This window comes from Pristiophorus japonicus, unplaced genomic scaffold (assembly GCF_044704955.1).
Source record: "Pristiophorus japonicus isolate sPriJap1 unplaced genomic scaffold, sPriJap1.hap1 HAP1_SCAFFOLD_2154, whole genome shotgun sequence".
NCBI classification, from domain to species: Eukaryota; Metazoa; Chordata; class Chondrichthyes; family Pristiophoridae; genus Pristiophorus; species Pristiophorus japonicus.
In genome coordinates this window covers 4186-30468 of record NW_027251859.1, presented here as the reverse complement: position 1 = coordinate 30468, position 26283 = coordinate 4186, and the positions used below count along the sequence as shown (strand labels likewise).

General features: G+C 44.5%; 1 protein-coding gene across 1 annotated transcript; it reads left to right on the top strand.

Moving 5' to 3' along the window:
• Positions 1-4260: 4260 nt before the first annotated feature.
• Positions 4261-21578, top strand: LOC139245219 (electrogenic aspartate/glutamate antiporter SLC25A12, mitochondrial-like). Its single transcript, XM_070871132.1, has 4 exons — positions 4261-4447; positions 17071-17209; positions 20873-20966; positions 21464-21578. The coding sequence occupies exons 1-4, from the start codon at positions 4391-4393 to the stop codon at positions 21558-21560; spliced, it is 387 nt and encodes a 128-aa protein (XP_070727233.1). The 5' UTR covers positions 4261-4390; the 3' UTR covers positions 21561-21578.
• Positions 21579-26283: the final 4705 nt, after the last annotated feature.

The window sequence follows — 26283 nt, the reverse complement described above, 5'->3', positions numbered from 1 at the left end:
TGCGGTGCTTCAGGCAGGCCTTCCTTCCATGTCGGAGACAGGGGCGGCGTCAATGGCTCGACGGCAGCCGAAGACACAGCAAGCAGCCTTCGAGCTGCGAGGGAAGCTGAGGCCATTCGGTCACGGGATGGGGCGGCGGCAGTGGCTGACGGCGGCTGAAGACACAGCAAGCAGCCTTCGAGCTGCGAGGGAGGCTGAGGCCATTTGGCCAGGGGACAGGGAGAGGTAGCCAGTTTGAAACTTAAATTTGTAATTGCAGAATGGGTGCTGCATTGTCAACACCACGGATTATGCAATGGTTCACCAGCAATTCACTGCATAGGGGAGAATTGATTGGAGCTCACCGCACCAGGAACGTCATAACCCGTAGGCTGATGGGCAGGAGACCTTACCCATGTCGGCAATATCGAGCCAGGTGCTCGTACCTGGACATGAGCGAGGCTGATTGTGTCAAAAGGTTGCGTTTCCGCAGAGAAGCTGTCGTTGAGATCTGTGATATGCTGAGAGCAGATTTGCAGCCCAGAAGCAGAACGCCCAACTGCCTTGTCTGTTGAAGTGAAGTAACATCTGCACTTGCCTTCTATGCCTCGGGATCGTTTCAGGCTACAACTGGAGATGTGTGCGCCATCTCTCAATGTGCAATACATGCCTGCGTTTACCAGGTCACGGCTGCACTATATGCGCGGAGGAATTACTTCATCAATTTCCCAATGACTGCACAAGCGATCCATGAGCGGGCTGTGGGCTTCTTCAGGATTGCTAGCTTCCCAAAGGTACAGGACTGCATTGATTGTACCCACATACGAGCACCTGTGGAGGATTCCGAGCAGTACAGGAATAGAAAAGGTTTCCACTCCATCAATGTGCAGCTCGTGTGTGATGACAAGCAGCGCATCATGTCTGTCGATGCGAGATACCCTGGCAGCACCCATGATGCATTCATCCTACACGACAGTGTTATATCTGACCTGTTTGAGCAGCAGCCAGAAGGGCAGAGCTGGCTACTGGGAGACAAAGGGTACGGCCTGACCACCTGGCTCATGACGCCCCTACGCGTGACACGGACGGTAGCTGACCATCATACAACATGGCGCACATTGCGACGCACAGCATCGTTGAGAGGACCATTGGCATCTTGAAACAGCGTTTCCGATGCCTGGACCGTTCCGGAGGCCACTTGCAATACTCTCCTCAGATTGTCGGTCACTTCACTGTTGTGTGTTGCATGCTCCATAACTTAGCCATCATGAGGCAGCAGGAGCTGACAGTGGAACCAGAAGACCCATGTGAGGGTCCAGTGTTTTGGAAGAGCAGGATGAGGATGATGACGACGATCAGGAAAACATGCAAGTGCCTGATGCTGGAGCGCGAGGTCGGAGGAGGACCGTCCATCGTGCTCCTTTAACGATTCCTCGAGCCCTGCGCCAGCAGCTCATCCGTGAACACTTCAATTACTGATGCCTGAGGGCTCTGCGACCACTGTTGCCCATGGACATGTTTATTCTTTGGAGTTGTTCCTATGTTGTGTTGTGTTAATGGAACATGATTCAGTTTTAATGAAAAAATATTTTATTGAAAAGTTAACGTCGCTGTAATAAAATATTGTATCAAACTTTTACTTTTTAATATGACTCTTGAAGACCACTTAAAAACTTGATAAGATCACTTGTAAAGTTACAAAACAATTTCAATGTGAAAAATCTTACACTTAAGATCACTTTTTAGGTGCAAAATTAAATAAGTTACAAAAAGTGAGCGCATTTACACTAAGATCACTTAAAAACCCTAAGATCACTTATAAGTTGTAAAGTTACAAAACTTACAAAACAATTTCAATTTGAAAAATGCTACTACAGCTATATCAAGAACAAGAACAAAAGCAGCAAAGAAGGGCTGCAACCATCTCTCATCCACATCTCAGTGGATGTCCACTTCATGGGGGTATCATTTGATTGGCCGGGCTGTGTGCCCTTATTGCAGCAGCTACCTCCATTAGGGCCTGTGCCGTCACTTGCATGCCCTCCCTGACGGCCTGTGCCGTCGATTGCACTCTCTAGGACATTCCCTCCCTAAGTTCCCATGTCATTACTGCTATTTCTCCCGTCAGGACCGTCGCCTCTTCACCCACTGCACTGGCGCTACTGATGAGTGATCGGGTAAGCTCATTGGTCTCCATACCCAATGCCACAACCTGAGCCGCATCTGTTGCACGCTGCATCTCAGGAGAGCGTGTCTCCAATCTCCTCCTCTGCCTGGGTCTGCTTCGCGGCACCACTACACTGGGAGGCGCGGGCTGAGACGGTGGGACGCTCAGTGTTCCAGACGGCAGCACTCGAGTGCGAGCCGTGGGCTGGGATGGTGGGTGAATGGATGTAAACTACTCCATTATATCACCAGCATCACTGGGACCCGCAACGTCGGAATCAAAACTATGGAAGGTGGAACCAGAACCTATGCAAGGGGTTGAAACTCTGATGCCCCTTAATGAGAGCTCATAAACACTAATTTGGAAGCTCTCCCCTGTCGTCATTTCAGTCATTGCCGCCATCATCCAGTCTGGATCGTCCGCATCTGGTTGTACTGGTTCTTGCTCTGTATCTTCAGGATCCTCAGGGTTGGCAGCAGCAGCAGCAGCATCATCATCATCATCATGTTCTGCAAAATACATCAGAACAGTCAAATGTTTAACAGCAAGGGAGGAGGCAGGATGGATGGCATGAGTACACTTACACATAGCAGGCCAGGCAGCAGATTGATTTGAAGGGCCATGATGCATTTTTAGGACTTAACCCTCTTCCTCGCATGCAAGCCCAGCTTGTACTGTACTGATTACTTTTCTCCATGTACGACTTATCATGGCAGCTACCCTCTGTTCCAAGGGTGTCAGTAGATGCAGATTGGGCTTGCCTCCTCCTGTTTGAGTTGCTTTTCTTATGTTGTGGGCCAATTTCTTCTGCAAAGAGTAAAATATAACTTTTTATTGAGTGCGTCTTTCTGCAGGGTGGGACATACAGATAGTCACATTACAACTACAATTACATTAAAAAATGAAAATATTACTTACACTAACTACTTGACCAAGGTCGTGCTATTTTTTACACTGGCTTCCAGATCTCATGTTATGCACCACTGTGCAGTAATCTTCTGCAACTTGGTTCCAGCGTTTCTTCATTTCTTTAGGTGGCACTTTTATGCGACCTCTGTTGCTGGTAGGAGCTGGTATCTAGCTCCTACCAGGAGCTGGTATCTAGCTCCTGCTCAATGACTTTGACTAATATCTCCACTTTCTCATGCAAGAAATTCTTTTGTTCTTGGTTGACGTCGTTCCATTGCTGTATTGAATTGACACTCTTATTTTTCAAAACACACAGTCCTTATTTTGCATGTACTTATGCAGCACCTGTTCTGGAAGTTTAGCAGTGAAAAGCAGCACTCACTGATTTCAGCAGGTGATTTCTTCAACAGTGCTGCTAAAAGCACTCCTTCCGACACTAAAAATTCAATTCCAAGCCTTTCCAGTGGTCCACGAGACAAATCTGCACTTTGCTTCAAGTTCCTTTAAAAATGGCGAGTGCCAATGTTTATGGGCTACTGCGCGTGCGCGCGCGCTCCAATGCGCACGCGCAGGGCTGCCGACACGACGTTCTCTCATTTGACTTGGCCCCGCCCCCCCTGCACTTGCAGAATCGGCGCGACTCTGTGGTTCCGCCCCCTGCTGATGTCTGTGCGCCGCACCGAGCTCCGAGGGACCTGTATGGAGCCCGAGAATTGCAAGATACATTTTTGTCGCGCTTTTAGGCGCGAAAAACGGGCGTCCATGTCGGGGCTGCACCATTCTAGGCGCGGCCCGAAACTTGACCCCTATAAATGGTATTGAGAGCGTTAGGTGCATTTCTAGAGAGAGAGAGAAAGGATTAAGAGATGTATGAGAATGCCATTATGTCCGGCCGATGTCTATGAAAAAGAAATGGATTGTTAGACCAGCTGGCCTTTTCTTGTTCTTAAAAATTCTTGTTATCCTGGATGCTCCATTCTGTCTATTTCAAAAACAACAGTAGTATGAGAGGAGGAGAAGTTCCCTTTAAATAGTGTTTGTCTTAGTGATGGCTGATTATAATTGATATGATGGAGTAAAAAGGAATGAATATCTTTCTGTTGTCATTTTATTATCTTAAGTTTATTGTTGCAGTAATTGTTCTTTGGAGATTGTGTGCTTATGATGCCAGAAAATAGAGACAGATCTGTTTTTTGCAGGAAAACAATTTCTTAAAATTATTGTGTATTTTTATCTGTTTTTCAGGAGCTACAACTAGAACATGCAAGGCAAGCGTTTGCACAAAAGGACAAAAATAAAAGTGGCACAATTGTGGCATTAGACTTCAGCGATATCATGGTTACGATTCGCTCACACGTGCTTACTCCTTTTGTTGAAGAGAACCTAGTTTCTGTAAGTGAAATAAACTGGCTTTTTTTAAACCTTCTAATTAAAGTGAAACTTTTCTTGGTGAAATCCTAATTAGTAAATGCTGTATTACCAGGATGATGGAGCCTATATTGATAGTTTGCAGTAAATAACACAGTTTCAAACTGTCGACCTCAACTTGAAATTGAACATTAATCTTTAATTTTAAAATTTGAAACATTCAGGAAAAATGTCTGCACTAAAAAGCTACATTCTCTGTTGCTTCAATTTGTTGTTAAAAAGACTGCACACTTTGAATTACCATCACTTGTATGAATCAGGAATACACAGCCCATTAAAGATTCTGACTTTGTGCTTTGAGTTAATCACAAGGATCAGTTTCTTGAGACATTTGTGCTAGAGTGCAGCTGAAATCAACAGTTATACTATCTAACATAACAAATAACGCTGAGTTAACTACAGCGGAACGGCAGTGCTTTTAATGGATGTAGCTAAAAGATCCATACATTCCAGTCAGTTTGTAAGGCAGTAGATCTATTTATTAGAATATAGTTAAGCCAGCTTCACCCAAGGTTCTCAATTAAAATGGTGAAAAGCAAATAGCAAGAGTTAAATGTGGATTACTTTTAAACAATTGAACAAGGTTTAATTACAACAATCACAATAGAAACAGAGAAAAATAGACAATGTGGCTTCTTGTTTAACAAACATACTTCAGTACAGCTACAGACAAGAATATAACTCACCTTTATAATTAAGGAGGGGGGAGGTTTCTCCTTCAGCAGACTCTGTCATCAGGCTTGTATCTGTGTCTCCAACTAGCACAGTAGGCACATTGTCTTGCCTAAAAAACCTATGAGGGATATTTATACTTTCTGCCTCACCTTTATCAGGGGTCTCTTCAATTGTGAGTGAGTCCATTATATCACCCCCATCCCCACCCAGTCTGAGCCAATGAAATAATTCACTGTCCTGAACCCTGGAGTTGGTTGCACCGAGAACAAGTTTACAAGCAGCATGTCCCTTCCTGTGCATAATATACAGACTTGTTTCAAAAGCAATCTAACACATCTGAGAACACACTGTTTTAATCATAATAACTCTATCTTCACATTGATATAATGCACTGCTAAACTAAAAACCAGAATATTCTAAACAAGTTAAATAAACTAAATGCACACGAATAAAGAAGGAGGGATAATGGGCCCAAGTTTCGGGCCGCGCCTAGAACGGCGCAGACCTGACCTGGACGCCTGTTTTTCGCGCCAAAAAGTGCGCCTAAAAAATACTTAGCGATTCTCCGGCTCCCTGCAGGTCCTCTGGAGCTGGGCACGGCGCAGCACGAGCTGTGGGGGGCGGAGCCAGGTCCCTGAAAACAGTGCCGGAACCTCTGCGTGAGCGCGCATGTGCAGTAGCTCCAGGCACCCAAAACTGTGTGGGAGGGGCCCGAAGCACGCAGCCCCTAGCCCTGGCTGAATGGCCTCACTGGGGCTGCGTGGAACAGGCTGCACCTCCCACGCCCAGCTCCTGCTTCCTCCCGACCCCTGACCCGACTCCCGCGCCCCCGGACCCGACTCGACCCCCTCGACCCGACTCGACCCGCTCCCCCCCCCCCGACCCTGGACCCGACCCACCCCCCATGACCCGACCCGACCCCCGGCCACCTATCTTTAAATCAAGTCTTGGGCCCGGCCGGTTCAGCCTCCCTCTCCTCTATCCCCTCCCTTCTTCCTCGCTCCTCTCCTTCCCTCCGCTCCCTCCCCTCCCTCCCTCCCTCCCTCCCTCCCTCTCTCTCCTCTCCCCCCTCCCCTCGCTGTCAGAAACACAGACACTGACAGACAGAGAGTGAGAGAGACACACACAGACAGACGGAGAGATAGAGACACTGACAGAGACACACTGGGGAGGGCTGTCCCAGCATGCTGTTGGAGGGCTCCCGGTGCTGCAGTCGGTAAGTAGAAAATGTTTTATTTATTGATTTTTAAATTTTTTAAATTATTTTTTATTAACTTTTTTTGATTGATTTATTGGTTGATTTATTGATGTATTTATCATTTATTATTGATGATGGTTCTATTTGTAAAACTGAAGTGTTCAATGTTTGTAAACTTCCCTTTAAACCCCACCCCCACCCCCATTCCCGACGCCTGATTTGTAACCTACGCCTGATTTTCTAAGTGTAGGCAAGGTTTTTCTGAGTGTACAAAAATCTCCATTCTAAGTTAGTTTGGAGTAAGTTTTCACTGCCTAAACTTTCAAAATGGGTGTAAGTGGCCGGACACGCCCCCTTTATAAAAAATAAAAAAAATCTGTTCCAAACTGAAACTGTTCTAACTGACTAGAACTGGAGCAAACTAAATGCCAAAAATTGCAATTTCTAAGATACTCCATTCTAAACCAGTTGCTCCAAAAAAACAGGAGCAACTCAGGCCGAAACTTGGCCCCAATAACCCAACCATATAATTGCACCAAGGTTAAATCCTTTGACAGGAGATACTGGTTTCTCAGATGCATTGAAACTGATCATTATGGTTTAATATATAACATGAATGGTCACTTACTCTGTAAATGTTTACATACCAAGTGAATTAGGAATGTTTTTAATATAGTAAGCAGGTTTTCATGTGTATCTTTTGTTTAGTGTGTGTGTAAGCAAGATACATTAGATTAGATCTTAGATGAGGAATTGGGCTTTCTTCCCCTTCCAACTGTTTGGAGAGCAGACACAACTTTCATATATCCAAGTACAATGTTTAGACTTGGGAATGTAATGATAAATTCAATGGCATTGTGGTAAACAACGTTGCTGGTTAAGATTTTTTAAACTTGCTGAGCGAGTTGATATTTAATACCGCTTTGAATATTGATAATGAGGTTGGAATAGAAGATTATCCCCATTTCTCCTCGGTGCTGGGATAGTTTTGGTAATGTTCGCGGAGTATAAAGAAGGAATTGTGAACAAGTGTTTGCTCTTTTGAGATTTCTCTGTGATGATTCAATACATGCTCTTGAGATTGTCCCTGCCCGTATATAATGACAGATACAGCACTGGGTTTTTGTCTTGAATTTGTGCATATTTATGTAGAAAGGAGTTAGGTGCTTCCCACTCATTCCTCCACAATTTATGCTGCATAGGGACAGACTATTTTGTTTCTTCCCATTGCCCTTTTTTTTTACTGATTTATAGTGCATTTGGTGGAAATATTTGGTGTATCTTGTTTAGGTTTGGAGGTGGCCAAAGTTTATTTCTGTTAATCCATTCTTGCTATGTTTTGTTTTAGTGATGCAATCTTTTATATGCTTTGTTAGTTTTTCTTTCCCTTTCTCTCCATCACTCCTCATGGTGCCCTCATGTTGGCTCACAGCCAACATTAGTTTGATCCAAATGACCCGTCCTTGTGTCTGAGCCTGCAAAATAAGTGTTCGCAGGCAGTTCCCTCACAGGAGGTATCGCAGCTGAGTCTGATCATTACATCCTATTTCTGGCAGGGGTCTCTGGATAGCAATCAGTGATGAGAATCCTGACTGATTTTCAACTCTTTCTCAGCCCCCAGTCAGTTATGTGTCTCCATTGCTGAATTTGGTGAAAAGAGATTGACCTCTTCCTGAGGGAAGTATACAAATTGGCTGCTCCAAGTCAGAAGGAATCAGCCGAAAGTGACTACACTGCTTTCTCTTGTAGTTTTAAGTGCCAAAAGTATAACATTTGAATTGTGGTGGATTGTTTAAAAACTGACTCAATAAAAATACTCAGCACTTTTTGTTTATAATTTTTTGCTTTAACCAAATATATACAATTACAATAAAAAATAAATATTTCACAATAATACGATTAAATGTAATGTAATAGCCCATTCCTTTTCCTTTCTGCCATTTGCAATTATATGCTCTTGGCTGCCTATCCTGCACTCTGCACATATGTGATCATGCTATATTTTGCCCTTTCAAAAAAAAATCTTACTTTCTCTCTCGATTTTATTTCTTCCTCATTATCCCTGCATGTGTAATTTCAAGAACATAAGAAATAGGAGTAGGCCATTTGGCCCTCGAGCCTGCTCCGCCATTCAATAAGATCATGGCTGATCTGATCATGGACTCGGCTCCACTTCCCTGCCCGCTCTCCACAACCTTTTACTCCCTTATCGCTCAAAAATCTGTCTCTCTCCACCTTAAATATATTCATTGACCCAATCTCCACAGCTCTCTGGGGCAGAGAATTCCATAGATTTACAACCCTCAGAAGAAATTTCTCCTCACCTCAGTTTTAAATGGGCAGGTCCCTTAGTCTAAGACTAAGTCCCCTAGTTTTAGTTTCTCCTATGAGTGGAAATATCCTCTCTGCACCCACTATGTCGAGCCCCCACATTATCTTATACGTTTCGATAAGATCACCTCATTCTTCTGAACACCAATGTGTATACGCTCAACCTACCCAACCTATCCTCATAGAAACACAGAAAATAGGTGCAGGAGTAGGCCTTTCGGCCCTTCGAGCCTGCACCACCATTCAGTATGATCATGGCTGATCATGCAACTTCAGTACCCCATTCCTGCTTTCTCTCCATACCCCTTGATCCCTTTAGCCGTAAGGGGCACATCTAACTCCCTTTTGAATATATCTAACGAACTGGCCTCAAAAACTTTCAGTGGTAGAGAATTCCACATGCTCATAATTCTCTGGGTGAAGAAGTTTCTCCTCATCTGGGTCCTAAATGGCTTACCCCTTATCCTTAGACTGTGACCCCTGGTTCTGGACTTCCCCAACATCGGGAACATTCTTACTGCATCTAACCTGTCCAATCCCGTCAGAATGTTATGTTTCAATGAGATCATCTTTCATTCATCTAAATTCCAATGAATATAAGCCTAGTCGATCCAGTCTTTCTTCATGTCAGTCCTGCCAAATTGGGAATCAGTCTGGTGAACCTTTGCTGCACTCCCTCAATAGCAAGAATGTCCTTCCTCAGATCGGGAGATCAAAACTGTACACAATATTCAAGGCGTGGCCTCAGCAAAACCCTGTACAACTGCAGTAAGACCTCCCTGCTCCTATACTCTCATCCTCTCGCTATGAAGCCCAACATGCCACTTGCCGCCTTCATCGCCTGCTGTACCTGCATGCCAACTTTCAATGACTGATGTACCATGACACCCAGGTCTCGTTGCATCTCCCCTTTTCCAATTCTGCCACCATTCAGATAATATTCTGCCTTCCTGTTTTTGCCACCAAAGTGAATAACCTCACATTTATCTACATTATACTGCATCTGCCATGCATTTGCCCACTCACCTAACCTGTCCAAGTCACCTTGCAGCCTCTTAGCATCCTCCTCACAGCTCACACTACCACCCAGCATAGTGTCATCTGCAAACTTGGAGATATTACATTCAATTCCTTTGTCTAAATCATTAATGTAAATTGTAAATAGCTGGGGCCCCAGCACTGAACCTTGCGGTACCCCATTAGTCACTGCCTGCCATTCTGAAAAGGAACTGTTTATTCCTACTCTTTGCTTCCTGTCTGTCAACCAGTTCTGTGTCCACGTCAATACATTACCCCCAATACCATGTGCTTTAATTTTGCACACCAATCTCTTGTGTGAGACCTTGTCAAAAGCCTTTTGAAAGGCCAAATACACCACATCCACGAGTTCTCCCTTGTCCACTCTACTAGTTACATCATCAAAAAATTCTAGAAGATTTGTCGAGCATGATTTCCCTTTCATAAATCCATGCTGATTTGGACCGATCCTGTCACTGCTTTCCAAATTCGCTGCTCTTACATCTTTAATTGATTCCACCATTTTCCCCACTACTGTTGTCCGGCTAACCGGGCTATAATTCCCTGTTTTCTCTCTCTCCCTCCTTTTTTAAAAAGTGGTGTTACAGTAGCTACCCTCCAATCCATAGGAACTGATCCAGAATCTATAGAATGTTGGAAAATGACCACCAATGCATCCACTATTTCTAGGGCCACTTCCTTAAGTACTCTGGGATGCAGACTATCAGGCCCTGGGGATTTATCGGCCTTCAATCCCATCAATTTCCCCAACACAATTTGCAGACTAATAAGGATTTCCTTCAGTTCCTCCTTCTCACTAGACCCTCGGTCCCCTAGTATTTCCGGAAGGTTATTTGTGTCTTCCTTCATGAAGACAGAACCAAAGTATTTGTTCAATTTCTTTATTCCCCATTATAAATTCACCTGATTCTGACTGCAAGGACATGTTGAAGACATATCTATAGAAGCTTTTGCAGTCAGTTTTTATGTTCCCTGTAAGCTTACTCTCATACTCTATATTCCCCCTCCTAATTAAACCCTTTGTCCTCCTCTGCTGAATTCTAAATTTCTCCCAGTCCTCCGGTTTGCTGCTTTTTCTGGCCAATTTATATGCCTCTTCCTTGGATTTAACACTATCCCTAATTTCCCTTGTTAGCCACGGTTGAGCCACTTTCCCCGTTTTATTTTTACGTAGGACAGGAATGTACAATTGTTGAAGTTCATCCATGTAATCTTTAAATGTCTGCCATTGCCTATCCACCGTCAACCCTTTAAGTATCATTTGCCAGTCTATCCTAGCCAATTCACGTCTCATACCATCGAAGTTACCTTTCTTTAAGTTCAGGACCCTAGTCTCTGAATTAACTGTCACTCTGCATCTTAATAAAGATTTCTACCATATTATGGTCACTCTTTCCCCCAAGGGGCCTCGCACAACAAGATTGTTAATTAATCCTCTCATTACACAATACCCAGTCTATGATGGCCAGCTCTCTAGTTGGTTCCTCGACAGAAGTCAATCCCCTCAACTCCAGAATCAACCTAGTGAACCTTCTCTGAATAGCCTCCAATGCAAGTATGTCCTGCAAGAGACCATCAGCGACAGGTCGGGGCCATAAAAGGAGTGGGTTAGCAGCGGTCTGGGAGCAGCGTGGAGGTCCCGCCCTGCGAGAGACCATTAGCGGCAGGTTGGGACCATAAAAGGAGCGGCGAGCGGTGGTCATGGGCAGCGTGGAGGTGTACCACTGCAAGGTGGAGGTGTACCACTGCAAGGTACAGCGCGAGCTGGTGCAGGAGGGCAACGGTAGCGAAGAGTGACTTCAGCAAGATCCAGGTCGGTGATTGGCGCGTGGGCAGGAGCGAAGGAGCTGTGGAGGGATGTGATCGGGGGCCAGGGGAGGCGTGAGTTCCAGGCTAGCAGCAGGGGCAGCACGGGCTAGCCTACACTGTGATGTGTGTGTGCACTGGGTCCGTGCAGCAGAGCAGGTCTCCAGTTGCCTTGCCACTGGACCAAGACCTAGCTCTGTCGAGCCTGTGTGGTGGCTGGTGTGCAACGGCCACCACACGTTTATAAAAAAAAAAAAAAAAAAAATCCACGCACAGGCATCTTCCACCCTTCAGGATGTAATTCGGGTTCTTTCAAAACACCTGTGAACTCATCCTTTTTTTTTGCCGTGGAGTTATCCTCGTTTCGAGGGACCGCCTATGATGATGCTGATGATTATCCTTAAATACAGAGACCAAAACTGTACGCAGTACTCCAGGTGTGGCCTCACCAATACCATGTACAGTTGTAGCAGGACTTCTTTGCTTTTATACTCTATCCCCCTTGCAATAAAGGCAACGTTCCATTTTCCTTCCTGATTACTTGCTGTACCTGCATACTAACTTTGTATTTCATGCACAAGGACCCCAATTTTATTTTTTCGTTCTTGCTTTACATTCATACTATTTCAAACAATTTTATCAAATTTATTGGTACAATTGATTTTTTTCCCACAATTATATCAACTTGATATATTTATTTCATCAAATTAATTTATTTTTGTCATTAATTGTGTGACTCTTGTTCAGTTATTTGATAACATTTCTTTATGGAATTTATTAAAGATATATCAGATGTCATTTCTGCAATTCTACAGCATTATTACATTTATGTAGAACTGATTGGTTACTTTGCAGAGAGATAGAAGTAAATGTAGCAATCTCAACTTTCTTGTAAAATACCATATCCTCTAGCTCACCATGAGCAATACCATAAGAAGTTTATTAACATATTAAATTGATGTCAGCATACGCAGATTTTGCATCTTGTTATAATGCAAAGCAATCTTAAAGGCTTTTACATAAGAACATAAGAAATAGGAGCAGGAGTAGGCCATTTGGCCCCTCGAGCCTGCTCCGCCATTTAATAAGATCAACTGAAGCCTGGAACTTACAAATACACACCAATTTGGAAACTGGTATTCTGCTGGTAGGATCTCTCCTCCGATTTAACCTCTTGGCCCAAAGACTCACCCCGAGAGTACTAAACGCCCTGTTACTGGCTGCTGCAGGGAACTTGCTTAGAGTTCTTCAACGATGATTTTGAAAACGCTGAAGATCTTGCTGCTGGTTCTCAGCAATGGCTGGGAATGTAACTTTTAGCATCTGGGGGAAGGAGGCTGAAGGCCATATTGTGGTGATGGTGTTACTGAAAGTATTTCTTCACTGTTGGGAAGGAAAAGGAATAGCCTGGGTTGGCAATGGGGTGGACTGATTGCAGTTGGGAAGTGGGGATTTTTTGAAAGGCTTTACCCAGGTGGGAGAAACTGTTATTTTTAATACTCAAATTTTCCAACCGGACGGTCTGCACCTGGGCAGGACCGGAACCAATGTCCTAGCGGGAGTGTTTGCTAGTGCTGTTGTGGAGGAGTTAAACTAACATGGCAGGATGATGGGAACCTATGCAGGGAGACAGCAGGAAATAAAATGGAGGCAGAAGCAAAAGATAGAAAGGAGAAGAGTAAAAGTGGAGGGCAGAGAAACCCAAGGCAAAAAACAAAGGGCCACATTACAGCAAAATTCCTAAAGGGCCAAAGTGTGTTAAAAAGACAAGCCTGAAGGCTCTGTGCCTCAATGCGAGGAGTATTCGGAATAAGGTGGACGAATTAGCTGCGCAGACAGCAGTTAACGGATATGACGTATCCAGGGTGACCAAGGCTGGGAACACAACATCCAGGGATATTCAACATTTAGGAAGGATAGGCAGAGAGGAAAAGGAGGCGGGGTGGCGTTGCTGGTTAAAGAGGAAATTAATGCAATAGTAAGGAGGGACATTCGCTTGGATGATGTGGAATCGGTATGGGTGGAGCTGCGGAATTCCAAACGGCAGAAAACGTTAGTGGGAGTTGTGTACAGCCCACCAAACAGTAATAGTGAAGCATCAAACAAGAAATAAGGGATGTGTGCAATAAAGTTACAGCAGTTATCATGGGCAACTTTAATCTACATATTGATTGGGCTAACCAAACTGGTAGCAATGCGGTGGAGGAGGATTTCCTGGAGCGTATTAGGGATGGTTTTCTTAACCAATATGTCGAGCAACCAACGAGAGAGCTGGCCATCCTCAACTGGGTGATGTGTAATGAGAAGGACTAATTAGCAATCTTGTGCGAGGCCCCTTGGGGATGTTAAGATGAAGAGTGACACAGTTAATTCGGAAACTAGGGTCCTGAACTTAAGGAAAGGTAATTTTGACGGTATGAGGCATGAATTAGCTAGAATAGACTGGCGAATGATACTTAAAAGGTTGACGGTGGATAAGCAATGGCAAACATTTAAAGATCACATGGATGAACTTCAGCAATTGTACATCCCTGTCTGGAGTAAAAATAAAAAAGATGGCTCAACCATGGCTAACAAGGGAAATTAAGGATTGTGTTAAATCCAAGGAAGAGGCATATAAATGGGCCAGAAAAAGCAACAAACCTGAGGACTGGGAGAAATTTAGAATTCAACAGAGGAAAACTAAGGGTTTAATTAAGAGGGGAAAAATAGAGTATGAGAGGAAGCTTGCAGGGAACATAAAAATTGACTGCAAAAGCTTCTATAAATATGTGAAGAGAAAAAGATTAGTGAAGACAAATGTAGGTCCCTTGCAGTCGGATTCAGGTGAATTTATAATGGGGAACACAAAAATGGCAGACCAATTGAACAAATACTTTGGTTCTGTCTTCACGAAGGAAGACACAAATAACCTTCAAAGTACTAGGGGACCGAGGGTCTAGAGAGAAGAAGGAACTGAAGGAAATCCTTATTAGTCTGCAAATTGTGTTAGGGAAATGATGGGATTGAAGGCCGATAAATCCGGGGCCTGATAGTCTGCAGCCCAGGAAGTGGCCCTAGAAATAGTGGATACATTGGTAATCATTTTCCAATAGTCTATCGACTCTGGATCAGTTCCTATGGACTGGAGGGTAGCTAATGTAACACCAATTTTTAAAAAAGAAGGGAGAGAGAAAACGGGCAATTATACACCGGTTAGCCTGACATCAGTACTGGGGAAAACGTTGGAATCAATCATTAAGGATGAAATAGCAGCGCATTTGGAAAGCAGTGACAGGATTGGACCATGTCAGCATGGATTTATGAAAGGGAAATCATGCTTGACGAATCTTCTGGAATTTTTTGAGGATGTAACTAGCAGAGTGGACAAGGGAGAACCAGTGGATGTGGTGTATTTGGCCTTTCAAAAGGCTTTTGACAAGGTCCCGCACAAGAGATTGGTGTGCAAAATCAAAGCGCATGGTATTGGGGGTAATGTACTGACGTGGAGAGAGAACTGGTTGGCAGACAGGAAGCAGAGAGTCGGGATAAACTGGTCCTTTTCAGAATGGCAGGCAGTGACTAGTGGAGTGCCGCAGGGCTCAGTGCTGGGACCACAGCTCTTTACAATATACATTAACGATTTAGATGAAGGAATTGAGTGTAATATCTCCAAGTTTGCAGATGACACTAAGCTGAGTGGCGGTGTGAGCTGCGAGGAGGATGCCAAGAGGCTGCAGGGTGACTTGGACAGGTTAGGTGAGTGGGCAAATGCATGCAGTATAATGTGGATAAATGTGAGGTTATCCACTTTGCGGGCAAAAACACAAAGGCAGAATATTACCAGATTAGGAAAAGGTGCAACGAGACCTGGGTGTCATGATTCATCAGTCACTGAAAGTGGGCATGCAGGTACAGCAGGTGGTGAAGAAGGCAAATGGTATGTTGGCCTTCATAGCTAGAGGACTTGAGTATAATAGCAGGGAGGTCTTACTGCAGTTGTACAGGGCCTTAGTGAGGCCTCACCTGGAATATTGTGTTCAGTTTTGGTCTCCTAATCTGAGGAAGGACGTTCTTGCCATTGAGGGAGTGCAGCGAAGGTTCACCAGACTGATTCCAGGGATGGCTGGACTGTCATATGAGGAGAGACTGGATCAACTGGGCCTTTAGTCACTGAAGTTTAGAAGGATGAGAGGGGATCTCATAGAAACGTGTAAGATTCTGACGGGACTGGACAGGTTAGATGCGGGAAGAATGTTCCCGATGTTGGGGAAGTCCAGAACCAGGGGTCACAGCCTTAGGATAAGGGGTAGACCATTTAGGACTGAGATGAGGAGAAACTTCTTCACCTCAGAGAGTTGTTAACCTGTGGAATTACCTACCGCAGAGTGTTGTTGATGCCAGTTCATTGGATATATTCAAGAGGGAGTTAGATCTGGCCCTTACGACTTAGGGATTCAAGGGGTATGGAGAGAAAGAAGGAAAGGAGTACTGAGGGAATGATCAGCCATGATATTGAATGGTGGTGCAGGCTCGAAGGGCCGAATGGCCTCCTACTGCACCTATTTTCTATGTTTCTATGTTCCTCAGGAGCATTTATTTGAAATAGTAAAGTCTTTTTCAGTCACTGTTGGTGAAACTCTTAATAATATTGGACCTAAGCTCTTGACAGCTGCTCTCTAAGCTGCGTCGTGGCAGTCTTGACCCACTGTGACCCTCTTCAACTCCCTCTGAGATCTATTTCTTCCACCCCTCTCCCTTCCAACAGATGCTCCCAAATGCCAGCATCCTCCCTGAATACTACCAAACTACACAAACATCCTCCATAACTACTGCTACACACAGTTTGTACAAATTATTTCCTACCTACAACATCTTTCCCGCCATCTTCCTTTTTATACAGGGCTTTTTTTGTTTAAAAAGATAAAATTAACTACATAGTTAAAACTGACCTTTAATAGCAATGAAGGCCCCTGACTTATCTTTCCATGTGAATAAGCACATACTCATATTTTAAGGCTTAAAGTACATGATTAACAGTCCTATGTTTTGTAATAAAAGGAGAGATTGATTTATTTAATCACTGTAAATCAGTGGTCCTGATATATTGTACATGTGGTGAAAAGAGCATATCCTGACCATCAGCAACGGTTGATGTGCTGATAATATATTGAAATTAACCTTATGAAATACTACACTCTGGATGTCGCACTTTGATATTGACAATTCCTTCCGAATTGCACTTTTAATCTCCATCTTGAATTTGAGCAGCACATCTAATCTCCAATGTTTCCTAACCAAGCAACAATTAGACTGGTCTGAGCCATTCAAAAATTCAGAGTTTCTGCCCTTTAAAGGGACACAGATTCACCTTACCAGAATAATACGTTGTTCATTACGTGGTATAATACTTCTTTCTTTATAAAACAGAATGTCAACGCATTTATTATGAGCAACACCAAGGGAGATCCATAAGTGTGTATATAGAAACTTTTTTTTTGTTCAATTTTCAGCTATTCTAAAATATTAATAGCAGCAATGTTTTGCTTTTATTAAACAGGCAGCAGGTGGAACTATCTCTCATCAGGTCAGCTTTTCTTACTTCAATGCATTCAACTCCTTACTGAACAACATGGAACTTATTAGGAAGATATACAGCACTTTAGCAGGCACAAGGAAAGATGTACAGGTTACTAAAGGTAAAAATATCCATTTGTCTCCCCCTCCGCCCAAACAAGTCAAAATGCGGTAAATTACAATGCAACAAATTTTTTAAAAGTATAACTTTTTCCCCAATATTTGTCGTTTTATTTAATCATTCCGAATAAATAATGAGCCTCCTAATTAATAATCTATCAGAAGAACACCAGTGTTGGATCTTTCATGGGCTTGTCGATTAATGAACCTGTAATTGAGCCAATCAGTTTGAACTTTCTGATCCCAGAACGGTAATTAATGGTATATACATTTTTAGTCTAATTTAGTTGCAAAGCAGTTAAAGAAAAACTTTGAACCACTCTGAACTTGGAACATTGTACCCTAGCTGTATACTTTGGCATATGTATGTAATATTAGTGGTGTTATGATAGTAATATTAGACTTGTGATAGCAATATTGGCCTAGTAATCCAGAGGCCTGAACTAATAATAATCTTGAGAACTGAGTTCAAATTCAACATGGCAGTTTGAAAATTTGAATGCTGGTAATTGTAAAAGTGATCATGAATCTGTTGGCTGGTCCCAGCTTGTTCCCTAATATCCTTTAATGAAAGGAAACCTGACTTCCTTACCTGCTCTGGCCTACATGTGACTCCAGTACCACATCAACGTGGTTGATTCTTAGCTGCCCCCTGAAGTTGCAAGCCACTCGAGGACAACTGAGGATGGGCAATAAATGCATTCCTTGCCAATGACACCCACATCCCGAGAATGAAACAAAATAGGCATTTTTTAACTTCCCTGATGGTTCAGCGGTGTCGTGCAGTGAATAGCTGAGTCATATAGACCAGGAACGTCTCCAATTTGATCGCCAATAGTAGTAGTGTACAAACCACCAAACAGTAGTAGTGAGGTTGGGGACAGCATCAAACAAGAAATTAGGGATGCGTGCAATAAAGGTACAGCAATTATCATGGGCAACTTTAATCTGCATATAGATTGGGCTAACCAAACTGGTAGCAATACAGTCGAGGAGGATTTCCTGGAGTGTATTAAGGATGGTTTTCGAGACCTATATGTCGAGGAACCAACTAGAGGGCTGGCCATCCTAAACTGGTTGATGTGTAATGAGAAAGGATTAATTAGCAGTCTTGTGCGAGGCCCCTTGGGGAAGAGTGACCATAATATGGTAGAATTCTTTATTAAGATGGAGAGTGACACAGTTAATTCAGAGACTAGGGTCCTGAACTTAAGGAAAGGTAACTTCGATGGTATGAGACATGAATTGCCTAGAATAGACTGGCAAATGATACTTAAAGGGTTGACGGTGGATAGGCAATGGCAAACATTTAAAGATCACATGGATGAACTTCAAGTGTACATCCCTGTCTGGAGTAAAAATAAAACAGGAAAGGTGGCTCAACGGTGGCGAACAAGGGAAATTAAGGATAGTGTTAAATGCAAGGAAGAGACACATAAATTGGCCAGAAAAAGCAGCAAACCTGAGGACTGGGAGAAATTTAGAATTCAGCAGAGGAGGACAAAGGGTTTAATTAAGAGGGGGAAAATAGAATATGAGAGGAAGCTTGCTGGGAACATAAAAACTGACTGCAAAAGCTTCTATAGATATGTGAAGAGAAAAATATTAGTGAAGACAAACATCGGTCGCTTGCAGTCAGATTCAGGTGAATTTATAATGGGGAACAAAGAAATGGCAGACCAGTTAAACAAATACTTGGTTCTGTCTTCACAAAGGAAGACACAAATAATCTTCTGGAAATACTAGAGGACCGAGGGTCGAGTGAGAAGGAGGAACTGAAGGAAATCCTTATTAGACGGGAAATTGTGTTAGGGAAATTGATGAGATTGAAGGCCGATAAATCTCCGGGGCCTGATAGTCTGCATCCCAGAGTACTTAAGGAAGTGGCCCTAGAAGTAGTCATTTTCCAACAGTCTATCGACTCTGGATCAGTTCCTATGGACTGGAGGGTCGCTAATGTAACACCACTTTTTAAAAAAGGAGCGAGAGAGAAAATGGGTAATTTTCGACCAGTTAGCCTGACATCAGTGGTGGGGAAAATGTTGGAATCAATTATTAAAGATGAAAAAGCAGCGCATTTGGAAAGCAGTGACAGGATCGGTCCAAGTCAGCATGGATTTATGAAAGGGAAATCATGTTTGACGAATCTTCTAGAATTTTTTGAGGATGTAATTAGTAGAGTGGACAAGGGAGAACCAGTGGATGTGGTGTATTTGGCCTTTCAAAAGGCTTTTGACAAGGTCCCACACACAAGATTGGTGTGCAAAATTAAAGCACATGGTTTGGTGGATAGAGAGCTGGTTGGCAGACAGGAAGCAGAGAGTCGAGATAAACGGATCCTTTTCAGAATGGCAGATAGTGACTAGTGAGGTGCTGCAGGGCTCAGTGCTGGGACCCCACTATTTACAATATACATTAATGATTTAGATGAAGGAATTGAGTGTAATATCTCCAAATTTGCAGATGACACTTAGCTGGGTGACGGTGTGAGCTGAGAGGAGGACGCTAAGAGGCTGCAGGGTGACTTGGACAGGTTAGGGGTGTGGGCAAATGCATGGCAGATGCAGTATAATATGGATAAATGTGAGGTCACGAAGGCAGAATATTATTTGAATGGCAGTAGATTCGGAAAAGGGGAGGTGCAACGAGACCTGGTGTCAAGGTACATCAGTCATTGAAAGTTGGCATGCAGATACAACAGGCGGTGAAGAAGGCAAATGGTATGTTGGTCTTCATAGCTAGGGGATTTGCGTATAGGAGCAAGGAGTTCTTATCGCAGTTGTACAGGGTCTTGGTGAGGCCTCACCTGGAATATTGTGTTCAGTTTTGGTCTCCTAATCTGAGGAAGGATGCTCTTGCTATTGAGGGAGTGCAGTGAAGGTTCACCAGACTGATTCCTGGGATGGCAGGACTGACATATGAGGAGAGACTGGATCGACTGGGCCTGTATTCACTGGAGTTTAGAAGGATGAGAGGGGATCTCATAGAAACATATAAAATTCTGACAGGACGAGACAGGTTGGATGCAGGAAGAATGTTCCCGATGTTGGGGGAGTCCAGAACCAGGGGACATAGTCTAAGGATAAGGGGTAAGCCAATTAGGACTGGGATGAGGAGAAACTTCTTCACTCCGAGTTGTGAACCTGTGGAATTCTGTACCGCAGAGTTTTTTTGATGCCAGTTCATTGCATATATTCAAGAGGGTGTTCGATATGGCCCTTACGGCTGAAGGGATCAAGGGGTATGGAGAGAAAGCAGGAAAGGGGTACTGAGGTGAATGATCAGCCATGATCTTGAATGGTGGTGTAGGCTCGAAGGGCCGAATGGCCTACTCCTGCACCTATTTTCTACGTTTCTATGTTAGTGCAATACGTAGAAATACAGAGGAGTCACACCATGGAATCGGGCTATTTGCCCCAACCAATTCGTGTTTGTATTTACCCTTCATACTGATTTCAGCTGGCTTGAAAAGCCAGTAGGAAGGAATCCCATAGTTTCTCCTGTCTTTTAGTGTAGCTCTTGAGACTTGGGGAAGAGTTGCTTCATTCTGTACTGATAGTATTATACCCTTGCCACTGACAGTAAGCTGTATATCAGTATAAAACACTGAAGAACATTGCAGATAAGCATGCAGTTCTAATCTTTGTTTTTCTTTTTAAATATAGAGGAGTTTGCTCATGCTGCCAATAAATTTGGACAGATTACACCGTTGGAGGTTGATATCCTTTTCCAGCTTGTGGCTCTGTACAGCCCAACAGGGTAATTCATTTTTTAATTCAATAATGTGTGTGTATATATATGTCTTTTAGTGTGGATAGTCAAAGTTATCTGTTGATTTGAAATATATGGCTACAAGGCAGGAGGAATGAAAAACTGAAGTTACATGAATTAAAAAAAAAAATATGACAACTGTGCAGTGGTCATTCACAATTTATAAATAATGATTTGCTATAGCCTGCCACTTAATTAATAAATGGTTTACCACAGATTACATATTTTGAAATATGCTACAATTAATTGTTTTATACTGAAGTTAAAATTTGATCGATTGGATTTTGTTTGACAACTTAAAAACACAATTTATTCATCTGCCTTGTACCTTATTGAAATATCAACAATCTGCATGTTTTCAGCTTACTCTGAACAAGATTGTTTTGCATTACAGATTATTGCAGCAAAACATATGGCAAGACATGTTGAGTTTTGTATGTGTTATACTTTTAATGAGCTGTTTCTCTGCTGGTTTTTTACTTCAGGCGAGTCACTCTGGCAGATATTGAAAGAATAGCACCATTGGAGGAAGGAGCCCTGCCCTACAACCTGGCTGAAATCCAGAGGCAGGTAGGGGGATAATTTAACTCTCCAATGCAGATGCATGGCAATGTTGGTGAGGAATATTAAAGTGACATCAATATTATGATATTGTGATGCTTGTATTTGAGTTTGTTTTAAAGCCATCAAATTACATTTACTGAAAGCCTGCTCAAAAAAGCGGCTGTGCAGTTAATCATTTTGAAATATTAGGATACAATTTAGTTTGGGTATAACAGTTTGGTCGGCATCCAGCAAATAATGGAGTGTCCCACAGCTACTTTGCATTCGATGCATGCTTAGAAAAAAACAAGTCAATTTCCCGTGGTGTTGCACATAGGGAATTAAGAGCACTATCCTGGTTAGATGGTGCAGAAAAGGTGAGAGGTTAGAGAACAGGGGAGAAGGAAAGCAGGAGGAAGATGGGGTGAGGAGATCGGGATGGGTGGAAATTTGGCTATGCGGGAAGGCAAGGAAGAAAGGGGGAGACAGTGGAGGGAAGAGGGAGAGAGTAGTAGAGGATAAGTTGAGGGGTGGGGACAGAGAGGAAAGGCAGGGGGCAAGGCTAAGAACTGCTGGCAGGCATGAATTGGTAGACAAAAACCTGGGCAGGAAATGCAGTCGACAGCAGGGAGAGTGAACTGAGAGGAGAGAAAAAATATTGCTCAGTGGGAGCGGGAAGGAGGGTTGGGGAAATAAACGGTCAAAATGTTCCATGGCACCTTGACATATTTCTACAAAGGTGCCATATAAATACAAGTTGTTTAGTGGGGTGGGTTTAGAAGGACAAATTGCTGTTCGGTGGGGGGTTGTATAGCCGTTGAGGAATCAAGATTATCAGTCTATGGCTACACAGGACAGGAGAATGATCAGAGAAGGATACGACTTTTGAGGAAGCAGGAATAGGCCATAATGACTGTCAGCGGGGCTGTGTTAGCCCTGCCGAGGCACTAAAGTATGGCGGAGAAGCACTATTGGCACGAATGCATGCCCTCATCTCTTATCTGGAAGGAGGAGAACATGCCGGGAGCTCTCAGCTGCTGTAATTATGACCATCTTCAAAAAGGGGACAAGTCCGACTGTGGCAACTACAGAGGAATCCCTGCTGTCGGCCACTGGGAAAGTCATTGCTAGAATCCTCCTCAACCGTCTTCTCCCTGTGGCTGAAGAGCTCCTCCCAGAGTTACAATGTGGATTCTGTCCACTAAGGAGTACAACGGATATGATCTTCACCGCGCAACAACTACAAGAGAAATGCAGGGGACAACACCAACCCTTGTACATGGCTGCCTTTGACCTCAAAGACCTTTGACACAGTCAACCGTGAGGGACTATGGAGTGTCCTCCTCCATTTCGGCTGCCCCCCAAAAGTTTGTCACCATCCTCCGCCTGCTCCACAACAACATACAAGTCGTGATCCTGACCAACGGATCCACCACAGACCCAATCCATGTCCGGACCGGGATCGAGCAGAGCTGCATCATCGCGCCAACGTTCTTCTCGATCTTCCTCACTGCAATGCTCCATCTCACTCTCAACAAGCTCCCCGTTGGAGTGGAACTAAACTATAGGACCAATGGATACCTGTTCAACCTTCGTCACCTCCAGGCTAGATCCAAGGTCGTCCTATCCTCGGTCATCGAACTACAGTACGTGGACGACGCTTGCGTCTGCACACATTCAGAGGCCGAATTACAAACCGTCGTCAACATCACCGAGGCGTACGAAAGCATAGGCCTTACACTAAACATCCGTAAGACAAAGGTCCTCCACCAACCTGACCCTATCTCGCAGCACTGCCCGCCTCAGTCATCAAAATCCACGGCGCAGCCTTGGACAACGTGGACCATTTTCCACACCTCGGGAGCCTACTATCAGCAAGGGCAGACATCAACAACGAGGTCCAACACCACCTCCAGTGTGAAAGTGCAGTCTTCGGTTGCCTGTTGAAGAGGGTGTTTGAAGACCAGGACCTCAAATCTGGCATCAAACTTATGGTCTACAGGGCAGTAGTGATACCCGCCCTCATATATGGCTGAGATGTGGACCATATACAGTAGACCCCTCAAAGAGCTGGAGAAGTACCACCAGCGCTGCCTCCGCAAGATTCTGCAAATCCACTGGGAGGATAGATGCACCAATGTCAGTGTTCTCGCTCAGGCCAGCACTGACCACACTCGACCAGCTCCGTTGGGTGGGCCACATCGTCCGCATGCTCGACACCAGACTCCCAAAGCAAGCACTCTACTCTGAACTCCCAAAGCAATCGAGCCCCAGGTGGGCAGAGGAAACGTTTCAAAGACACCCTCAAAGCCTCCTTGATAAAGTGCAACATCCCCACCGGCACCTGGGAATCCCTGGCCCAAGACTGTCCTAAGTGGAGGAAGAGCATTCGGGAGGGCGCTGAGCACCTCGAGTCTTGTCGCCGAGAGCATGCAGAAACCAAACGCAGACAGCGGAAGGAGCGTGCGGAAAAACAGACTACCCACCCACCCTTTCCTTCAACCATTGTCCCACCTGTGATGGAAATTGTAATTCCCATATTGGACTGTACGGTCGCCTGAGAACTCGCTTTTAGAGTGGAAGCAAGTCTTCTCGATTTCGACGGACTGCCTACGACGATGATGATGATGATGATGATGATGATGTTAGCCCCAGTTAACAGCTGCAACGCAGTTGGTTGCAAATGAAGATAGTTATTGATTGCACACGTGAGCAGAAGGCAGAGCCACAGCAGTTACTCGCCGTCATCTGCGACAAGCAGTGACAACACCAGTTATAAAGTGGGATGTTTCATTTTAACTGTGCCACAACATTTTCAGCCCATGTAAACGGCCAGACATGCAGCAAGTTAAATATGTCATTGTTGTGCTCCTCCTGCTTTGACATTACTTAGAATTTCATTGTCCTCCCTGATTTTGGTTATGCATCACAATTGTAGAATCTATTGGAATGAAGTTTGGTAACAAATTAGTTGTTGACCATCTTGCATGTATTCCTGTAAGCATTGGTGTTGACTCTTATGAGACTGAACGCTTCTGTTACTGGTTTTGCATGTTCTGTTTTCAATTTGCAGGATTTGTAGTCTTTAAGGTCAGTGAATGGTGTAACCACTTCCACAGAAGTGCATAATTCCTTTTTTTCCCTTTGAACTAGTAGCTACCTGGGTCCTGTGACAGGTTTGGCTGATCACCTGCTTCTAGAAATCAGCAATTGTACCATTAGGCCAGCTGCCAGCGAGCATGCTTTTGCCACAAGAAGATTATGGACAAATAAGATAAAAAAGGAGAGGGGAAAACACATTTTAAAGTTGATTGCCATCACAATGTTAAACTATTGGACAACTTGGTGGAAGATTTATCTGCCTTTAGACTAGCTTACAGTATTTTGCAATGTCATACTCCCTCTCTAGGAAGGATCATGGGCCTCAGCTAAGGATTATTTAAGAATTTTAGGCCTTATGGCAGTGGCCATATTTGTAGTCTCTTTTTATGGAACCATTTCAACTCAACCTGCTCAGCTAGTGCCACCTCACAGAGCCCACCTTTTCCGACTAGTAAGGATTGACTGGAATTAGTCAATCAAATTATTTCTTAACACAGTTTAACAGGGTTTATTTGCAACAGCCACATTGGTATTCCCTTCAGTAACATGCCTGGGTACAGACCAGAATAGTTATAGACTCAATGCAAAATTAGAGGATACAAAAGGCTGCTTTCAGCAGATTTATTTACGAGTTGCTTCTGTGTGTTAGAGTGTAGAGGGCCGAAATTCAGTGTCCCGGGAGGAACCGTTACCGCGGGTCTTTGGCAGCTAATCGGCAAAATCGATTGGCCGACACGTTCTGCTCTACTGGCCCCCCCCTGCCCCTGACTCATATTCAGCGCAGGGCGGGGGGGTTTCAGTGGTGAGCACTTCCCGGGGGCGGCACACTACCACCACCACCACCAAGCTGAGGGAGGTCAGATCGGTGCTGTGGTGCGACACGGGAAGGTCCCCCGTGGCCTGTGGTGGACCCAGCCGCGGACGCAACACAGAAGTGGTGGGTGGCATCGAGCTGAGGCTACATAAGAGCAGCCAGAGTCTCAAAGCCAGCAGACATGGCAGCAGTTTGACGCTCCATAGCAGCAGTAAGACGCTCCGTGGCCTGTTGCCCAGAGTGCATAAGAGCATTCTGAGCTTCCAGGGCCGCGACCATCCTATCCAATCCAACACCGATGCGCTCGTTCCTTCGCGCCTGTTGTGAAATGGCAGCTGCCAAATCACCTGCAGGTTGCAGCATCACAGCTGGATCTGCACGATCACTCTGGGAGTCCATCATCGCCTGCACACTGGCAATGATGGGCTCCATGGTGAGCGCAGAGCTGTCGACTGTGCAGGAAGCGGACTCCTCCACACTCCTCACCACTTCCGACAGCCTCTCTGACCCCCTCGTCCGTGCCCCCAGTATCTGGGAATGCATGGCCTCCACCCTTTGTTCGTATGCTGCTACATCGATGGCATCATCTGAGACCTCGTCGGCAGAACTCCGGTGCGGACTCGCCCCCCTGGAGTGATGGCACATGAGGTTGCCTAGCCCCGTCACCATGATGCAGCCAGCTAGGCCCTGGTGCAACATCCAGTGCCGACCCCGTGCCACCTCATCTATACCACACCGCGCACTCCCAGTATCTGAGCTGGTGCGTGTGGATGGAAGCATTGTTGCCATCAGTGTCCTGCTCTTCCTCTTCCTTCTCAGAGGCATCCCCAAACGACAGAGTGCTGT